Genomic DNA, 15109 nt, shown 5'->3' with positions numbered 1-15109 from the left:
AGATGCACTCCTGGGAGCCCTGAGGCTCACTGGGTCACTGGAGGTGAGGATTTCGAGAAACCCTCTCCTTTTGAAGTACTGGCCCAGCAGCCTGGAATATGTTCCTGGTTCATCCCTCATCAGATGGCCCTGGCCAGTCTCATGTCTGACTTTCAGCTCTGATGCTCCCAAGGATAGGTCTAAAGGGCCAAGAAGGTACAGCCCTTTGCCATGGGCAAGGTCAGTGGAGGCGGTGGTGGGGATGAGGGACAGTGCAGGCGTGCCCCTGACCGGAAAGGTCTCCCCAGACCACCATTCAGCAGGAGCTGGAGCTGCCCTTCCTTCATTTGCATGTCTAGGTAATTACAACTCATAAAAGTATCTAAACCCATTAGTTAAAACCCGGCCCCAGCGTTTGACTCTGACCTCCTGCAGCAGCGCAGGCCACACGCTGACTCCAAGCCGCCTGATTTGTCCTCAATTTATAAGCAGCACAACCTATAAATAGAAACCCTTTTGCTAAGTTCCCCAGGAGGCATCAGCAGGTTTTCCAGCTTGTATGTATTTTCTCTCTCTCTCTCTCTCTCTCTCTTTTTTAAACCAACACGGTAGGCTGGTTATCCCTGCCGGGCCGCTGCCCCACCTGTTCTCTTCTGGTTGGGCCTGGGCGCCCTGGGAGCGGGCTGGGCCCTCCACCCCGGGGAAGCCCCCCGCTGCGCTCACCTGTAGATCCTGTACCTGGTGGTGAAACCCTGCCGGTAGCGCTCCATGAAGTCAGCGTACTCCTGGGCGCGGTGGAAGGGGCCGCGGTCGGTGAGCAGCCAGTCCAGGGGCGGCTGGCCGGCGGGGGGGGCATGCTGCTCGGGGGGCGCCGCGGCGGCCGTGGCCGAGACCGCCAGCACCCAGCCCGGGAGGCCGAGCGCCAGCAGGGTTGCCCATGGGGCCGCCGCCCGCCCGAGCCCTCTAAACCGAGTGCCGCACTGCCACCTCATGCTTCTCCCGGCCGGTTGGTGTCTTCATTCTCTCGCCACGCTCTCCGCCTCTGTGCCTCTCCTCCAGGGCTCCTGGAACGAGAAAAGTCCAACAGGCACGTGTCAGTGGGACGCCCTGGTCTCGACCCCGCGGCCCGTGCGCCTCCGACATGGGTGGCCAGGGCGCGCTCCCGGAGGTGCTGATGCGGACAGCGCCCCGGCGCGAGGCACCCAGCAGGGCGCTTGATGTGCATTCCCTTCCGTTCTTAAAACAATCCTAGAGGAAACACCACTGTCATCATTTTACAGATGTGAAGGTGGGGTTTAGGAAGAGGAAGAAGAGTTGCTGAAGTTCATGCAGCTTTTAGGTGAAGAAACCAGAATTTTGAACTCTGGTCATCTGACCAACCTTTAGGGTAGATTGCTTCTACCTCTCTCCTATGGGGACTCCGTGCCTTCTGCTGCTTCTGTCTTCCTCGCCCAAAGTGTTCACTCTGTATCCACCAGTAATAGCCCCACGGAGGTGAGCACTGCCTCTAGAAGCCTGAGGGAAGGGGAACTTGACCCCACTTCTCAGGTGGCAGATTGTGGGGCCTAGAAGTAGTGAGGTCCCATCGCTGCCATGAAGCTGGGCAAACTCGAGCAAATCACATCCCTTCTCCGGGTTTCGTTTTCTCTTATGAAACAAAGAGGCTTGACTACGTCCTATCTAAGAATCCTTCCAGCTTCCAATATCTGATCCCTTCTTTTACAGACGGTCAGGCAGGAATGGAGTTAGAATGGGAAGTCAGGGACGCCCCGTGTGGCTCAGCGGTTGGGCGCCTGCCTTTGGCCCAGGGCGTGATCCTGGAGACATGGGATTGAGTCCCACATTGGGCTCCCTGCATGGAGCCTGCTTCTCTCTCTGCCTATGTCTCTGCCTCTCTGTGTGTGTGTGTCTATCATGAACAAATAAATAAAATCTTAAAAAGAAAAAAAGAATGGGAAGTCAGATCACCTATGGCCATCATCAGAGAGCAGACCCGTGTATGCACGATCCTGGTAGTTCTGTCTCTGCGTGCCACCTGGAAGCTCCCTGATGGCAGGACTGTGTGGCCTTCTATCCTAGCTCCTGAGACCCTTCTTGAAGGAGTGAATGAGTATATCCCATATTCTCAGAGTAGAGGGGAAGGTGCCAAGAAAGAAGATTCTGGCCTGCAAAATTCTTGGCTGCCTTGTGACTCCTCACAGGCCTTTGATTCCCAGTGTGTCTGTACTGTGCCTAAGAAGAACTAGCCATCTATATATAAATCTTTAGGCAGATATAGGGGTCTCATTCAATACTCGGGGGGGGGGGTCCTTACAATTGCATTCACTCCTTTGATCTTTAACTGCACGTGCTGTCAGCGTCTCACCTATCTGCCCTCACCAGCACCATTGCAGTGCTAAAATGTGCTAGAATGACTTCCAACCCCCAGTGCCTCTCACTTGTGGCTTTGAGGACTTTCTCTGGCTGCCAAAACCAAAGATAGGCTACCTGCAGAGGAATCAAGGGGTATTAATTCTCTGGCACTTCCAGGGTCCTGTACGGGCAGGCCAAGTGGGCTTCAGAGTTTGAGTCACACCTCCTTCTAGAGCCCCCTGTGTGCTCTGAAATGGCTCCAGCTCAACAAAACCACCAGACTTCCCTTGGACTAGTATGAGTCCTGAAGAAGCTGCCCGGAGGTGGGGCCAAGTATTAATCCTGGATACTCCCAGCCCAAAGGCTGGCCTGAGCCTGAAGACCCCAGGCTCAGTATTTGTACTTTCAAACAGGTCCCTGCTCATAAGGATAAAGGGACAGAGCATGAGCATCTGCACCTTCAGAATCACTCCTCCACTCCAGCCAGGAGGCACTGACCACCTACCATGTGCTGGGTGATTCTTAGAAGCTGTCCCAGTTAATTCTCACAGTAAATTTGTTACATGGGTGCTATTATTATAGGTTTGCTGCTCACTGGGACAGTGAGCTGGAGTTGAGCTAGGAAGACACAGAGGTTGAATATGAACTTAGATCTGGCTCTATGTCCAGACCTTACCAAATAAGGCTGGGCTACCTAAATTGCTGGAGCAGCTGCAAGACAGACCTTAGATTCATGACCTGGTTGAGAAAGAGGTCCAAAGGGATAATTCAGTGACACTTGCCCTACTGGGTCTTAGAACATATTATAACATTCTGATCATTAAAATAGGTAATACTGGCACACAAATTAAATGGGCAGATCAATGATATAGAACAATTAGCTCAAAAAGAGAGCTTATTATAAACAAGAACTTAGAATGTACACACACATATAAAAGCATTACAGCCTAATTGGGTGGGGGATGGAATATTTTAAACATCATGTTGGGAAATTAGTTCCAGATGGATTAAAAAGTTAAATATAAAAAAACAGAATCATAGGAGGAAGAAAAGTCCCCAAGAGTTTTTTTTTTTAAGATTTTATTTATTTATTCATGATAGACACAGAGAGAGAGAGAGGCAGAGACAGGCAGAGGGAGAAGCAGGCTCCATGCAGGGAGCCTAATGTGGCATTTGATCCCGGGTCTCCGGGATCACGCCCTGAGCTGAAGGTGGCGCTAAACCGCTGAGCCACCGGGCTGCCCTCCCCAAGAGTTTTATAATAAGCATGTATTGCTCCTAAATCAGGGGGAAAGTGATATAAAGGAGTCAGTCCTGCACATGAGGTTTAGGAATTTTTTATAGGATGTAATCTGATGAGGATGCCCAAAATGTTTCTCATTTAATCATTCACACATTCATTTATTGGGAAACATAAATTGGGAACTTAGTCCTAAGTGCCAGATACTATGTTAAGTGTTGATAATACAAAAGCAAGGGCTGCATTATCTGAAACTCTGTTGGTGACTAATTCCTCTTATAGAATACTGTTCTGTTTTTGGTGATGGAGGGGAAGGGGTAGGTTCATTATGAAGACTGGGGCTGGGCAGCCCGGGTGGCTCAGCGGTTTAGCACCGCCTTCAGCCCAGGGCCTGACCCTGGAGACCCGGGACCAAGTCCCACGTCAGGCTCCCTGCATGGAGCCTGCTTCTCCCTCTGCCTGTGTCTCTGCCTCTCTCTCTCTCTCTCTCTCTCTCTCTCTCTCTCTGTGTGTGTCTCTCATAAATAAATAAAATCTTAAAAAAAAAAAAAGAAGAAGAAGACTGGGGCTACTTAATGCCACAGGCCAAGGCAGCAAACAGAGTAAAGTAGAAATGAACCAAGAGAGAACACTGCAGAAGGCAGGATGTTAAAACAGCCCCCAAGACTCCCATGCCCTTCTGTGCATGCGTTGCCTAATCTCCTTTTGAGTGTGGGCAAGACCTGTGAATATGGTGGGATACTACTCCCAGGATCAGGTTACTGATCAGTTAACTCCAAGTTCTTTAAAAGGAAAAAATATCCTTGGTGGGCCTGACCTAATCAGGAGAACGAGACACCCTACCCCCACCCCCACCCCCGCCGAAAAGAAAGTCAAGTGTAGAGAGACAAGCTTAAAGAAAACAAATTCTACGAACAGCCAATGAGCCTGGAAGATACTGTTGAGCCCCAGGTAAGAACTGCCTCCCTGACTGACACCTTGATTTCAGTCTGGTGAAACCTTGAGCAGAGAACCCAGCTAACCCATACCCGGATTCCTAACCTACAGAAACCACAAGATTGGAAATTTGTATTGTTCGCTGCCACGAAGTTTGTGGTAATTCATTCCACAGCAACAGAAAAATAATACAGACAACATAAAAGATGGTGATATCCCTCTCGCATTCTGCACACAGCCTGATCTGGTGAAAGGTTTCCACACTCCCCGAGGAAGACTAGCTGTTGTTCTCAGCATGTGAAAAAGATGGCATGGCAGTTTGCCAATGAGAAGTGATGTGCTCACCTCCACACCGCCCTGTCTAGATTACAGATCCCTCCAGGTCAGAGGTGAGATGTTTGTATTCCAGCCCTCATACATAGTCAATCCTCAGATATACGGAATGAAGCAATCCCGTTCATTCTATAGAGGGATCACGGTGAGCCAGTGACAACCCATGGCCTTGGCCCGGCCCCTGAACTTGTGCCCTATGCTAGCACACCTACCAATCAAGAGTTTTCTAAGGACAGGTGTGAAAAGCTGTGTGCTCTTTGAAAGAAATGAGATATTTTAAGTCAATGTGTGCTTCTTGTCATTCTTTGTTTATAATTATGCTTTTTCAGAGCTCACAATGTTCTGGAACCTGCCTGGTTATAGGAGTATCAGCTTTACAATCAAATGGTTTTGATTGCCGAGCCAAGTCTGCTGAGTGCAGCAAGAATGCCTGAATTCAGTGCTGACTGCTCTCTGATACACTTGGCCTTGGAATCAGATGGTTTCCGCTGCATTGCTTTTCCTCAGGATCTGAAGATGTTTTGACTTAAAAAAAAAAAAAAAAAAAAAACTCTTTTAAGGAAAAGCAGTTTTAAACTGGTTTCAAAACTTTCTTTAAAAAAACACCTCTAGAATGTGTTCCTTCACCTTAAAAAATAAAAGATACAATAATTGCTGCATTGACAGTTGGGCGAAAATCAGGCTCTAAGGGGAACAGCTTTGGGCCATTTCCTGTTTATGTAATTATTCCTGTAAATAATAGCACTAGAAATTTGGTAACAGCAAATGTCCAGCAAATTTTGTCTATACATTCTCGCGGCTTCTGGTGGTATGGCTAATAATCAGCAGGTTAAAACAATTCGTACCTTCCCTGTGGTGCGTCCAAGGACTGTCTTGCTGAAGCTGACTCTACAAGTAAACCTCTGTGTTACATGTGAGTGTATTAAAGTCATGACTGAGCTAGCTCCTTGAGGAAAAAATTATAAATTTACTTGTGAAAGCCAAATAATTCCATTTACTTACACTATAGTTAAGACAGAGTTTTACACCTACACAAATAATAAATTAGCTTTGGACAAAGGCACAAGTAAAATAGGTTCATTGAGCCGTGAATGAAATGGATTACAGTTTTGTCAATAGAGAAAAACCAAGTACAGACGAAGTCACTTGAGAAGTAGTCATTGCAGCCTTCAAGGTGGGAGAGCTTATGAGAATCATAGCTCCGCCACTCTGAGACTGTCACCTGGCTGAGAACTCATGGGGGCTGTGTTGTGTCCTCCCAGTGGACTCAATCTCCATATATGCTGAGTGTGTCAATATCCAGAGCAGTTAGGATGTGGGGCATCTGCCACTTACATTGCTAAACCTTGGCGAGTGAGATTGAAGCAGAGTTTCCTCTTTGAAAATCATTTAGGGACACCTGGGTGGCTCAGTGGTTGAGCATCTGCCTTTGGCTCAGGTCGTGATCCCGGGTCCTGGGATCGAGTTCTGCATCAGGCTCCCTGCAGGGAGCCTGCTTCTCCCTCTGCCTATGTCACTGGCTCTCTCTCTGCATCTCTCATGAATAAATAAATTAAATCTTTTAAAAAAATCATTTAGAGGAGAGGTCACCTACTGGAGGAGTTGAGGGTACGGTCAAGCTAAGCTATCGTTAGAAGCCAGAAGAGAAGGAGAAAGAGATGGGAAATTATTATTATAATTAACAAAATCACTAATGTTGTTAACAGGTATTGCTAATAAGTGCCAGCGTGTTATCACTTAATATATGCATGATGGTTACTGCTCATGAAGCACAGATGACAAAATTTAACACTTGAACTTCATCTTCCAGATTTTATGTTCCTGTTTTAACAGATGAAAACACTGAGGCCAGGAATGGATCCGTGAACTGCAAAAGTAAATCATGTGTTTCGGTGGCAGATCCAGGTCCACCTACTCCAGATCCTGTAGTATTTACACCTCACTGCATCACGTGTGTGATTTGCAGCTATAAAACTACATAGGCTTTGCCACTTACAGGTTGGTTGCCCTTGGGAGCAAGTCACTTCCCTCTGGGAGCCTCCTTTTGGTCATCAGTGAAATGATTTTAAGAGGTAAGACGATCCCTAGGGTCCTGCCCAATGCTGAAATCCCATAATTCTCTGCAAACATAAGGGACACACATATAAGGGGAGAAGCGTTAAGACTTTAGTTCTCTTTGGGAGGAAACCTTGCTTCAGAAAGGGAGGATAGCACACATGAGAAGTGAGGTAGAAAGCTGAAATTCTTGCCCGTTGGAGCAGTGACATTTAATAAAATGATTAGGCAGTGACATTAAATAAATTTTCAAGCCATTTGAGTGGTTAATTGGCCAATTCTATTGAGGAGCTGTTTTCTTGAATAAATCTGAGGGTGTCTACGGTAAAAACCTCACAGAAAGTGTTATTTGTTCTTGTCCTCCCCAGCCTCTTGGCATGAAACCTCCCCTTTGACTGGAAAGGGAGGACAGACAAGAAGAATGACAGGACGTTCAGAGGTGGGGATGCCTCCAGGGGAAGGTGGGTGCCCCCCCACCCCCGCACTGTCACTTCCCATCATTGCCTTGCATTCTCCCCTCTTGTTGGGATGATGTGCTGGCCTCCACGGAGACTAACCCTGATCCTGTGCTCCTGGTTGTACTCCTGAGAGCAGTCCTGGCCACCACTCCCCACGTGAGCCCAGGCAGGTGGCACCCCCCAACTGGCATGTCCTCTCCAGACTCCATGCTAGAAGCTTCGGGATCCCCCCCCCCAGAACTGGCCCAGCCCCGGGCCAGCTGCCTTTGCTGCATTTCCTAACTGCTGGTCCGGAAAAGACCTAAAATAGGTGAGGCATATGGAGAGCCGCCCGGCGTAAGATCAGGTGAGCAAGATTAATGGTTATTTGTGCAAAGGTAAGCGTTAATTATAATGGCTATTTCCTAAATGCTCTCACATTCATCTGAGACCTCCGAGGGCTGAGGTTAAGAGAGGGGAAGGGCCTAGCTGGAGGTCACTCCACAGGGAAGCAAAAGGGAACTCAGACATTCTGACTCCAAGACCCATAACTCAGCTGGCCTCACCCTCACCTGCTTCTGTCCATCGGTTGGCTATGAAGCAATTCCTATGCACAAGGAATGTACTAGGTACAAGGAATAGCACGAAGTCTGATGAACAGACCCAGCACTTGCTCTCTTGGAGGAGGAACCAACTCTGCAGAACTTGGGGATCCTGAATTGAGTTGAAAATGATACACATACATACACACATGTGCACACGCATACACATGCACCTACACTACTTTAATGGCATTAGACCTTGTGGGATCCATCCCCTCAGAGCTCCAAATTTACAGGTTTCTGCTGTAAAATAGCCAGCCATTCACTTATCAAGGACAGACTCATTTGTCAGTTGCAGAGGCTTCAGACTTGCCTGGCAGATGTCCTTGGCACTTTCCTTGGAGAAGCAAGCTGACCGGCAGACTTGCCCACAGTTTCATGTGATAGAGCCCGGGTCACAGTGTGTAGACCAGGGAGGCTCCTCTGCCCCAGAGCTCCCCTGGAAGTCATGGGGGTTCTCCAGAAAAGGGGAAAAAGGCACTGCTGAGCAATCAGAACCTCTATGTGAAAAGTGGCCCATTCCAAAGCCTGTAAAACCCAATCTCCATGCAGATTAGCCTTCCTCAAGGCCATTATACCCCTTCTTGATGAAAGGACAGCAACTCCTTGTGGCCCTGAGCACAAATCTGCCCTACTCTACTACTCGCTGAGACCCCCGACTGCCGCCCCATCGTGGAGGGGCTACAAGCATAGATTATGGAGTCAGAATGCCTGGCTTCTCATGCTGGCTCCCACTCTCCTACCTCAGCTTCCTCATCTGTTATATAGATAATCTATAATATATATATATAGTTCCTGTTCCTCCTCCCCAGGCCCTTGATAGTTAATGACCATGGGAGGGGGGCAGTCCTTTGGCCTGTCTCTGTGGCCTCTGTCATCTGGCTCTTTATTCTCTGGCTATGAGCCCCACCACTCTCTACATATCTGCCTTCCTTTCCTCTCCATGAGTCTATGTTTCTCCATCACATCTTTTAGAGTCATTTTCTCCACGCAACTTTTCAAATCTAGGCTCTGTGTTGTTAACTTGGTTACTTTTCCTTCCTAGTGTCTTTTATTCCCTGATCAATTTCCACCCCATCATGTCATGGAACTGGGTAGACAAGGATGAGATCCTGGAAATTACCTGGAAATTACCCAGTGGTTCTTGGCAGCCTGGAGTATGTGTGGTATATGTGTCTTGGTGGGAATGAGGGTGTAGAGAGACAAAGAGAGAGGAAAATAATTGATGTCCTAGGTTGGGGTATATTTTGAAATATTTTGCAAATCCCTCAAAGAAATTTTGATACAACTCTCCAGTGCAAGCCAGTGATGGAATCCCTTTCATAATGGACAACAAACGAGAAAATATAGGGCCACAGAGGTGTGGTGAGTTATTCAAAGTCACACTGATGATTTGAAGAAAATCAGAACATGAGTCTGGTCTCCCAACACTAAGCCTAGAGCCTATTCTGTCTATTTCACATATGTCAGTGATAAGTTAAAATTTTTGGAAGTCTATGAACCCACGAGTTCTAGAGCTATCATCATCATCATTATCATAATCATCATCCTCACAATTATCGTGTAGATATTGATCACTCTGTGCCAAACAGTGGTCTAAACACTTTTATAGGCACCTGGGTGGCTCAGTGGTTGAGTGTCTGCCTTTGGCTCAGGTGGTGATCCCGGGGTCCTGGGGTCAAGTCCCACATCGGGCTCACTGCAAAGAACCTGCTTCTCCTTCTGCCTATGTCTCTGCTTCTCTCTCTGTCTCTCATGAGACAGGGTCACAACCTGGGCTGAAGGTGGCGCTAAACTGCTGAGCCACCTGGGCTGTGCAATAAATAAAACCTTAAAAAAAAAAAAAAAAAACCAACTACTTTCCGTTCATTGACTAATTTAGTTCTCATAAAACCTTGTGAAGCTGATGCTATCATTTTACACAGGGGAGAACTCGAGAATGGAGAAGCCAATGATACTCTTCTGAGAAAGTCCTTAGTATGGTCAAAATGACCTAACACCTAAGATCCATAGACTTCACTCTGATAAAGGAGCTGTAGTTATCCTAGATGCCTCTAGGTCATTCTCATTTAAGAAATTGTGATAGACTGACAAAAAAGTCTAAAATCTTAGAGTTTAAAAGTGAGACTCGCCAGAAATCATTTTCCTGGCTTAAAGACATTCAAGTCTTTTGCTTTGGGGGAAGCTCTGTGGCTCCCATTTAGATGACCTTTCAGCATAGCCTTATGAGAAGGCAGTTATATTTCACTTGTAAAGTCTTAAAAATCATAAGTTCAGACATGTGTCCCAACCTGGGCCCAGACAGACAACCTACAGTTGCTAGTTTCTTGCATGTCCCTGAGTTACCATGCTCTTCCCTCAGACCCCCAAACCAACTGGGCCTGTGCCCACACTCCCCATCCCCTCCTCTCTACCCAATCTTTGTGCATCACAGGTATAAGGGGCCTGTGCCCTTCCTAGCTCCTGCACCACCACCCCCTGGCTCCCCTACTTGCTGTTGTAGGAGACAGACCTCCAGGAATTGCCTAGTGTTTTGCCTAATTCTGAACTGCCCCCGACCCCACGCCCCGCCAAGCTCTTTCTGGGTTCCTCTTTATGTGTGTTGGCCAAAGGCTGGTCCTCCTGCTACCAAAATCACACCAATTGGTGATTTTGGGTACCTCTGGGTATGCCCAGCCACCTTTCCTGGGTCCAGCTACTGAGTCATTCACTACAACCTCTAGAAGAGAACTAGTTCCATCCCCCAGGGAGGAAATCTTCTCTGTCCCTGCCTCCTTCCCACCAGCCTAGCTTCTGCTGCTCAAGCCCCAGCTCACTTCCCAGCAGAGCCAGCCTCTGTATACACACAGGACAGTTTCAGGATTTCTTTCAGGCTTCAGAAGCCAAAATAAACCAAAGCCAATGACACAGAAATTGCTCACCACTGTGCAGTAGGCTCAACTGAGGTGGGCTGACGAGCAGCTCTCCTCCATTCTGACCCTGGGCCCTCAATGTTACTCTTGCTCTTGGCTTTCTGCCAGGCCTGTCACTGAATCTGAACTTTTGGCCCAAGCTCTGCCCTATTTGGGCCTTGGCACAGACCAGAATGTAAAATGATAATGCCCTGAGCTGTGCCAAACAGCACAGAGCTCCTGAGATGTTACAGATGCAGCTGTGCCCAGCAAACACATTGTTTCCGGGATGGTGTTTGTAAATATATGAGTTGCCCGACAGCTTGTGGAATTAAATATAGATGCTACATCACAAACTCCAGCTAAAATAAACTATATGCTGCTCAATGAATGTCAATAAGTACACTGAGAAAGAATCATTATCCCTTTTTGTAGCACAGTCCAAGAAACCCATCCCTAAGTGGGCTTTTTGGTTTACTTTTTGATGAACGCAACGTTTCCCGCCCGCCATGGGCTTTTGACTGGTACTGGTGGGCAGATGGGGGAGGATGGAATGAGGTGACAAAGTGGGTACAATCAGTAAGGTTGCTGTGTTGGTTGTGGTATGTATGGAGTGGTGGCAAGAGCCAACCCAAGGTTTCCAGATCCACTAGGCAATCACAGTCACCCTTGGGACTGCTGGGCCCTGAAAAATCATTTCTAAAAGCATGGATTAGAAAGACCTGATGGAAAGCAAGCTTATCCATCACCACGAGTCCTCTCCTCAGTTCTTGAGCCAAATGACTTCCCTTCCCTTACATTCATTTCTACTGGTTGCTTGTGTATCAGCAATATCTTAAATGACTAACGGCAGATTACCAGAATTGGTGTTCATCCTGAAACAGGTTCCTGAGCACTCTCATACAGTCTCCGGCTGAGAAGCCTCATTGCCATGCAATCCTGGGCATTATGCAGAGCCCACACAACTCTGCCCAGAGTGCCAGGACCCCACTCTAGGAGGTGGTGGCAAAACCAAAGGTACTTTGAATTCAGGGCAACTTCAGTGTTGTCCGGACAAGAGAAGGTTTTGCTTGTGTGGATTATTTTGAATTTATGCAATTGCCAGGTTGTTGCCAACTCAATTTATCTGTTTATTTGTGTTCCTCTCCAATTCCTTAACACCAGGTTCTTTCTCTATTACAAAGTGGAGCTGTAGAGTTAGGTAGCTTGCAGCATTCTAGGCACTGTCTGGGTCCTGTGCAAAAAGGTTTCAAGAGCTTCCAAGGGAAGAGCTACAGTAATTCTCTAAAAATCTCCATTCAGACCTCATTCTGGCTCACACTGCCACTGACTACCCTAAACTATTTTTGACAAATTAAACCCTTTGTAAGATGTGGTAATAAGTTTTCCCACTTCCTTCCTTTTAGGAAAGCTAATAAATAGCTACTCATTCATCCAACTAATGTTTATTGGACAAAGAACATTTAGCTAGAATATAAAATGCATGAAGGGGATGTGGAAAGGCTAGAAGGTAATGCTCGGATTTCTCTGAAAGAAAGGTGAGTGTAAATCCTTCTAATAATTCTTATGGCAAGCCTTATTAGCCAAAGCCACATAGGAAGATTCTGTGCTGACTAGGATTTGCCGGTGTCCACATTTCAGTGATAACTGAGGTTTGATTTCACAGCTTCTGATTCAAAGCTAAGATTATTTTCAGCCTAATTTTGAATTATAGCATTGATTTTTCAGTCCAAAGCTTTGGAAAAATAGTACAGAGGAACTCTTAAAAATTTTTAAAACTTAAATCAAATGTTCCATTCCTCAAACATGGTAACAGAACACAGTTAAGACAGAGTCAACCCAGAACATGAGAGACTCCTAACTTTGGGAAATGAACACGGGGTAGTGGAAAGGGCAGGGGGATGGGGTGACTGGATGACGGGCACTGAGCGGGCACTTGATGGGATGAGCACTGGGTGTTATGCTGTATGTTGGCAAATCGAACTCCAATAAAATATACAAAAAAAGAAAAAGACAGAGTCAATCATTTATTCGGGTGAGTCTCCAGTGTGTGTGTGTGTGTGTGTGTGTGTGTGTGTGTGTGTGTGTGTGATTCTGCCATGAAACCTTTCTTAATTTCTAGAGGAATATTTGGTTGTAACCACTTGGAGAGGGGTGCCTTCTTTACTGCATAAGGTCAGGTGGCTGTTAAGCATCCTATAATGCACAAGACAGCTCCCCATAACAAATAATCCCTGGACCCCAAATGTCACTAGTGCTGAGGTTGAGAAGCTCTGACTTATACCAACAAATTCTAATGTCCCCAGACTTGTAAAGTACCTCTGAATAATGGAACACCAGCTTTTTCAGGGAAGTTTTTCATGCATATCTAGTTTGCCAACATATGCTATGGTGGCGAAGACCAAAATTACTTATCCTCACAATCCCTCTGTCTGGGCCTCCTGTTCATGCTTAATTGGTCCTTGACAAGAACAATAACAACAGTTAAAAATCCTATTACTGATTGCTTATTTCCTCCTGAGCACTGTGCTAAGCACTTTTCTATCAACAAAGTAAGTATTACTAATCCAGGACCAACTAATATAAAGAAAATGAGATTCTAGGAGATTTAGAAACTTGTACAACTTCCTTCCTTCCTTCCTTCCAGTTCAATCAAAAAACTTATAGGCAGGCAGGCCTGTGCAGGTGGGTAAACTAGGAAGCATCTGAATCCACGTAAGGTAGGTGGTTGAGTGGGACAGCAGCCCATTGGAGACAGGAAATTGGTTGCATACAGAGGGATTTAGCCAATAAGTAAATATATTGAGGAGAACAGGAGCTAAATTTCTCATGGTCAAAGAGGGGAATTATAAACATGGAAAGAACAAAAGCTATAATAAACCCTCTGGTGTGGCCTTAAGATTAGAAGTATGAACTCATTTTTCCTGATATACGTAGAGAAATAGAAGGACAGAGAGACACAGAAATGGAGCAGTTGACAGATGAACAGATAGGGAGATACATGTTTGATAGATATAAAAGAATGTGTGTGTACTAAATATAATATGATATTCTAGATTGGATTCTGGAATAGAAAAAAGGATATTAGTAGAAAAACTGATGTAGGGGATCCCTGAGTGGCTCAGTGGTTTGGGACTTGCCTTTGGCCCAGGGCGTGATCCTGGGGTCCCAGGATAAAGTCCCATGTCGGGCTCCCTACCTGGAGCCTGCTTCTCCCTCTGCCTGTGTCTCTGTCTCTCTGTGTCTCTCATGAATAAATAAATAAAATCTTTTTTAAAAAAGAAAGAAAGAAAGAAAAACTGATGTAATCTGAATAAAGTTTGTGGTTTAATTAACAGTGTTGCACCTATGTTAATTTCTTAATTTTGACAAATGTACTATTGTTACAAGATATTAAAATTAGGGGAAACTGGGTGAAGGATACACAGGAAGCCTGTGCTCTAACTTTTCTATAAATCTAAAATTATTCCAAAGTAAAATGTTTTTTTAAAATTGAAGTGTAGGGCAGCCCTGGTGGCGCAGCGGTTTAGCGCCTCCTGCAGCCCAGGGCGTGGTCTGGAGACCCTGGATGGAGTCCCACGTCAGGCTCTCTGCATGGAGCCTACTTCTCCCTCTGCCTGTGTCTCTGCCTCTCTCTCTCTCTCTCTCTCTCTCTCTCTCTGCATCTCATGAATAAATAAATAAAATCTTAATAAAATAAAATAAAATAAAATAAAATAAAATAAAATTGAAGTGTATATATGCATATATACACACACAAACACACACATAAACACACTAATACATTCCCTTGTGTATGACACATATACATACACACAAGCCATCTCTCCCAGTTCTGTCTACTGCAAGTATGTCCAGTACGGCTCATCTCACTTTAAGATCTTGGTTTCTAAGTCCTGTTCTCCACCAAAAGGAATCAGGGATTCTTGGAGAAATGGATGATTACGGCCTATGGCTGTTAAGGTGTAACATGAAGTTGGAACCTCTTTTTATGATAGAAACATTCGTGTCCTGGCAAATTTTTAACAAACTAGCATTTGCCAGTTTCCATGGTGTAAATACTCACAACATGCCTATTCCAGGCTACCAACTTGACCTTAATGACATACAATTCCTGAAAAATTTGCAATGGTTCCTACAAGCAATGTAATCCAGCTCCAGCAAACCACTGGATTAATATAAAAATGTATATATCTCTAAAGAAGGATGGATACATGTTAAAAGAACATAGAGCCAGCTTAAGAAAGGTTCCTCTCATCAATTCTGGGACAATGAACATCAGAA

General features: G+C 45.9%; 1 protein-coding gene across 2 annotated transcripts in view; it reads right to left on the bottom strand.

Moving 5' to 3' along the window:
* BRINP2 (BMP/retinoic acid inducible neural specific 2) overlaps positions 1-15109 on the bottom strand; it is a 123308-nt gene that overhangs the window by 57537 nt on the left and 50662 nt on the right. For both annotated transcript variants that reach the window (XM_072830744.1, XM_072830743.1), the window contains exon 2: positions 703-1043. In XM_072830744.1, coding sequence (XP_072686845.1) covers positions 703-971 — 269 coding nt within the window. In that variant the 5' untranslated portion in view covers positions 972-1043. The remainder of the gene's footprint in view (positions 1-702; positions 1044-15109) is intronic.

The sequence above is a fragment of the Canis lupus genome, chromosome 6 (genome assembly GCF_048164855.1).
Source record: "Canis lupus baileyi chromosome 6, mCanLup2.hap1, whole genome shotgun sequence".
Lineage (NCBI taxonomy): Eukaryota > Metazoa > Chordata > Mammalia > Carnivora > Canidae > Canis > Canis lupus.
The sequence above is the reverse complement of the archived record's forward strand: the minus strand, read 5'-3'. Positions and strand labels throughout refer to the sequence as shown.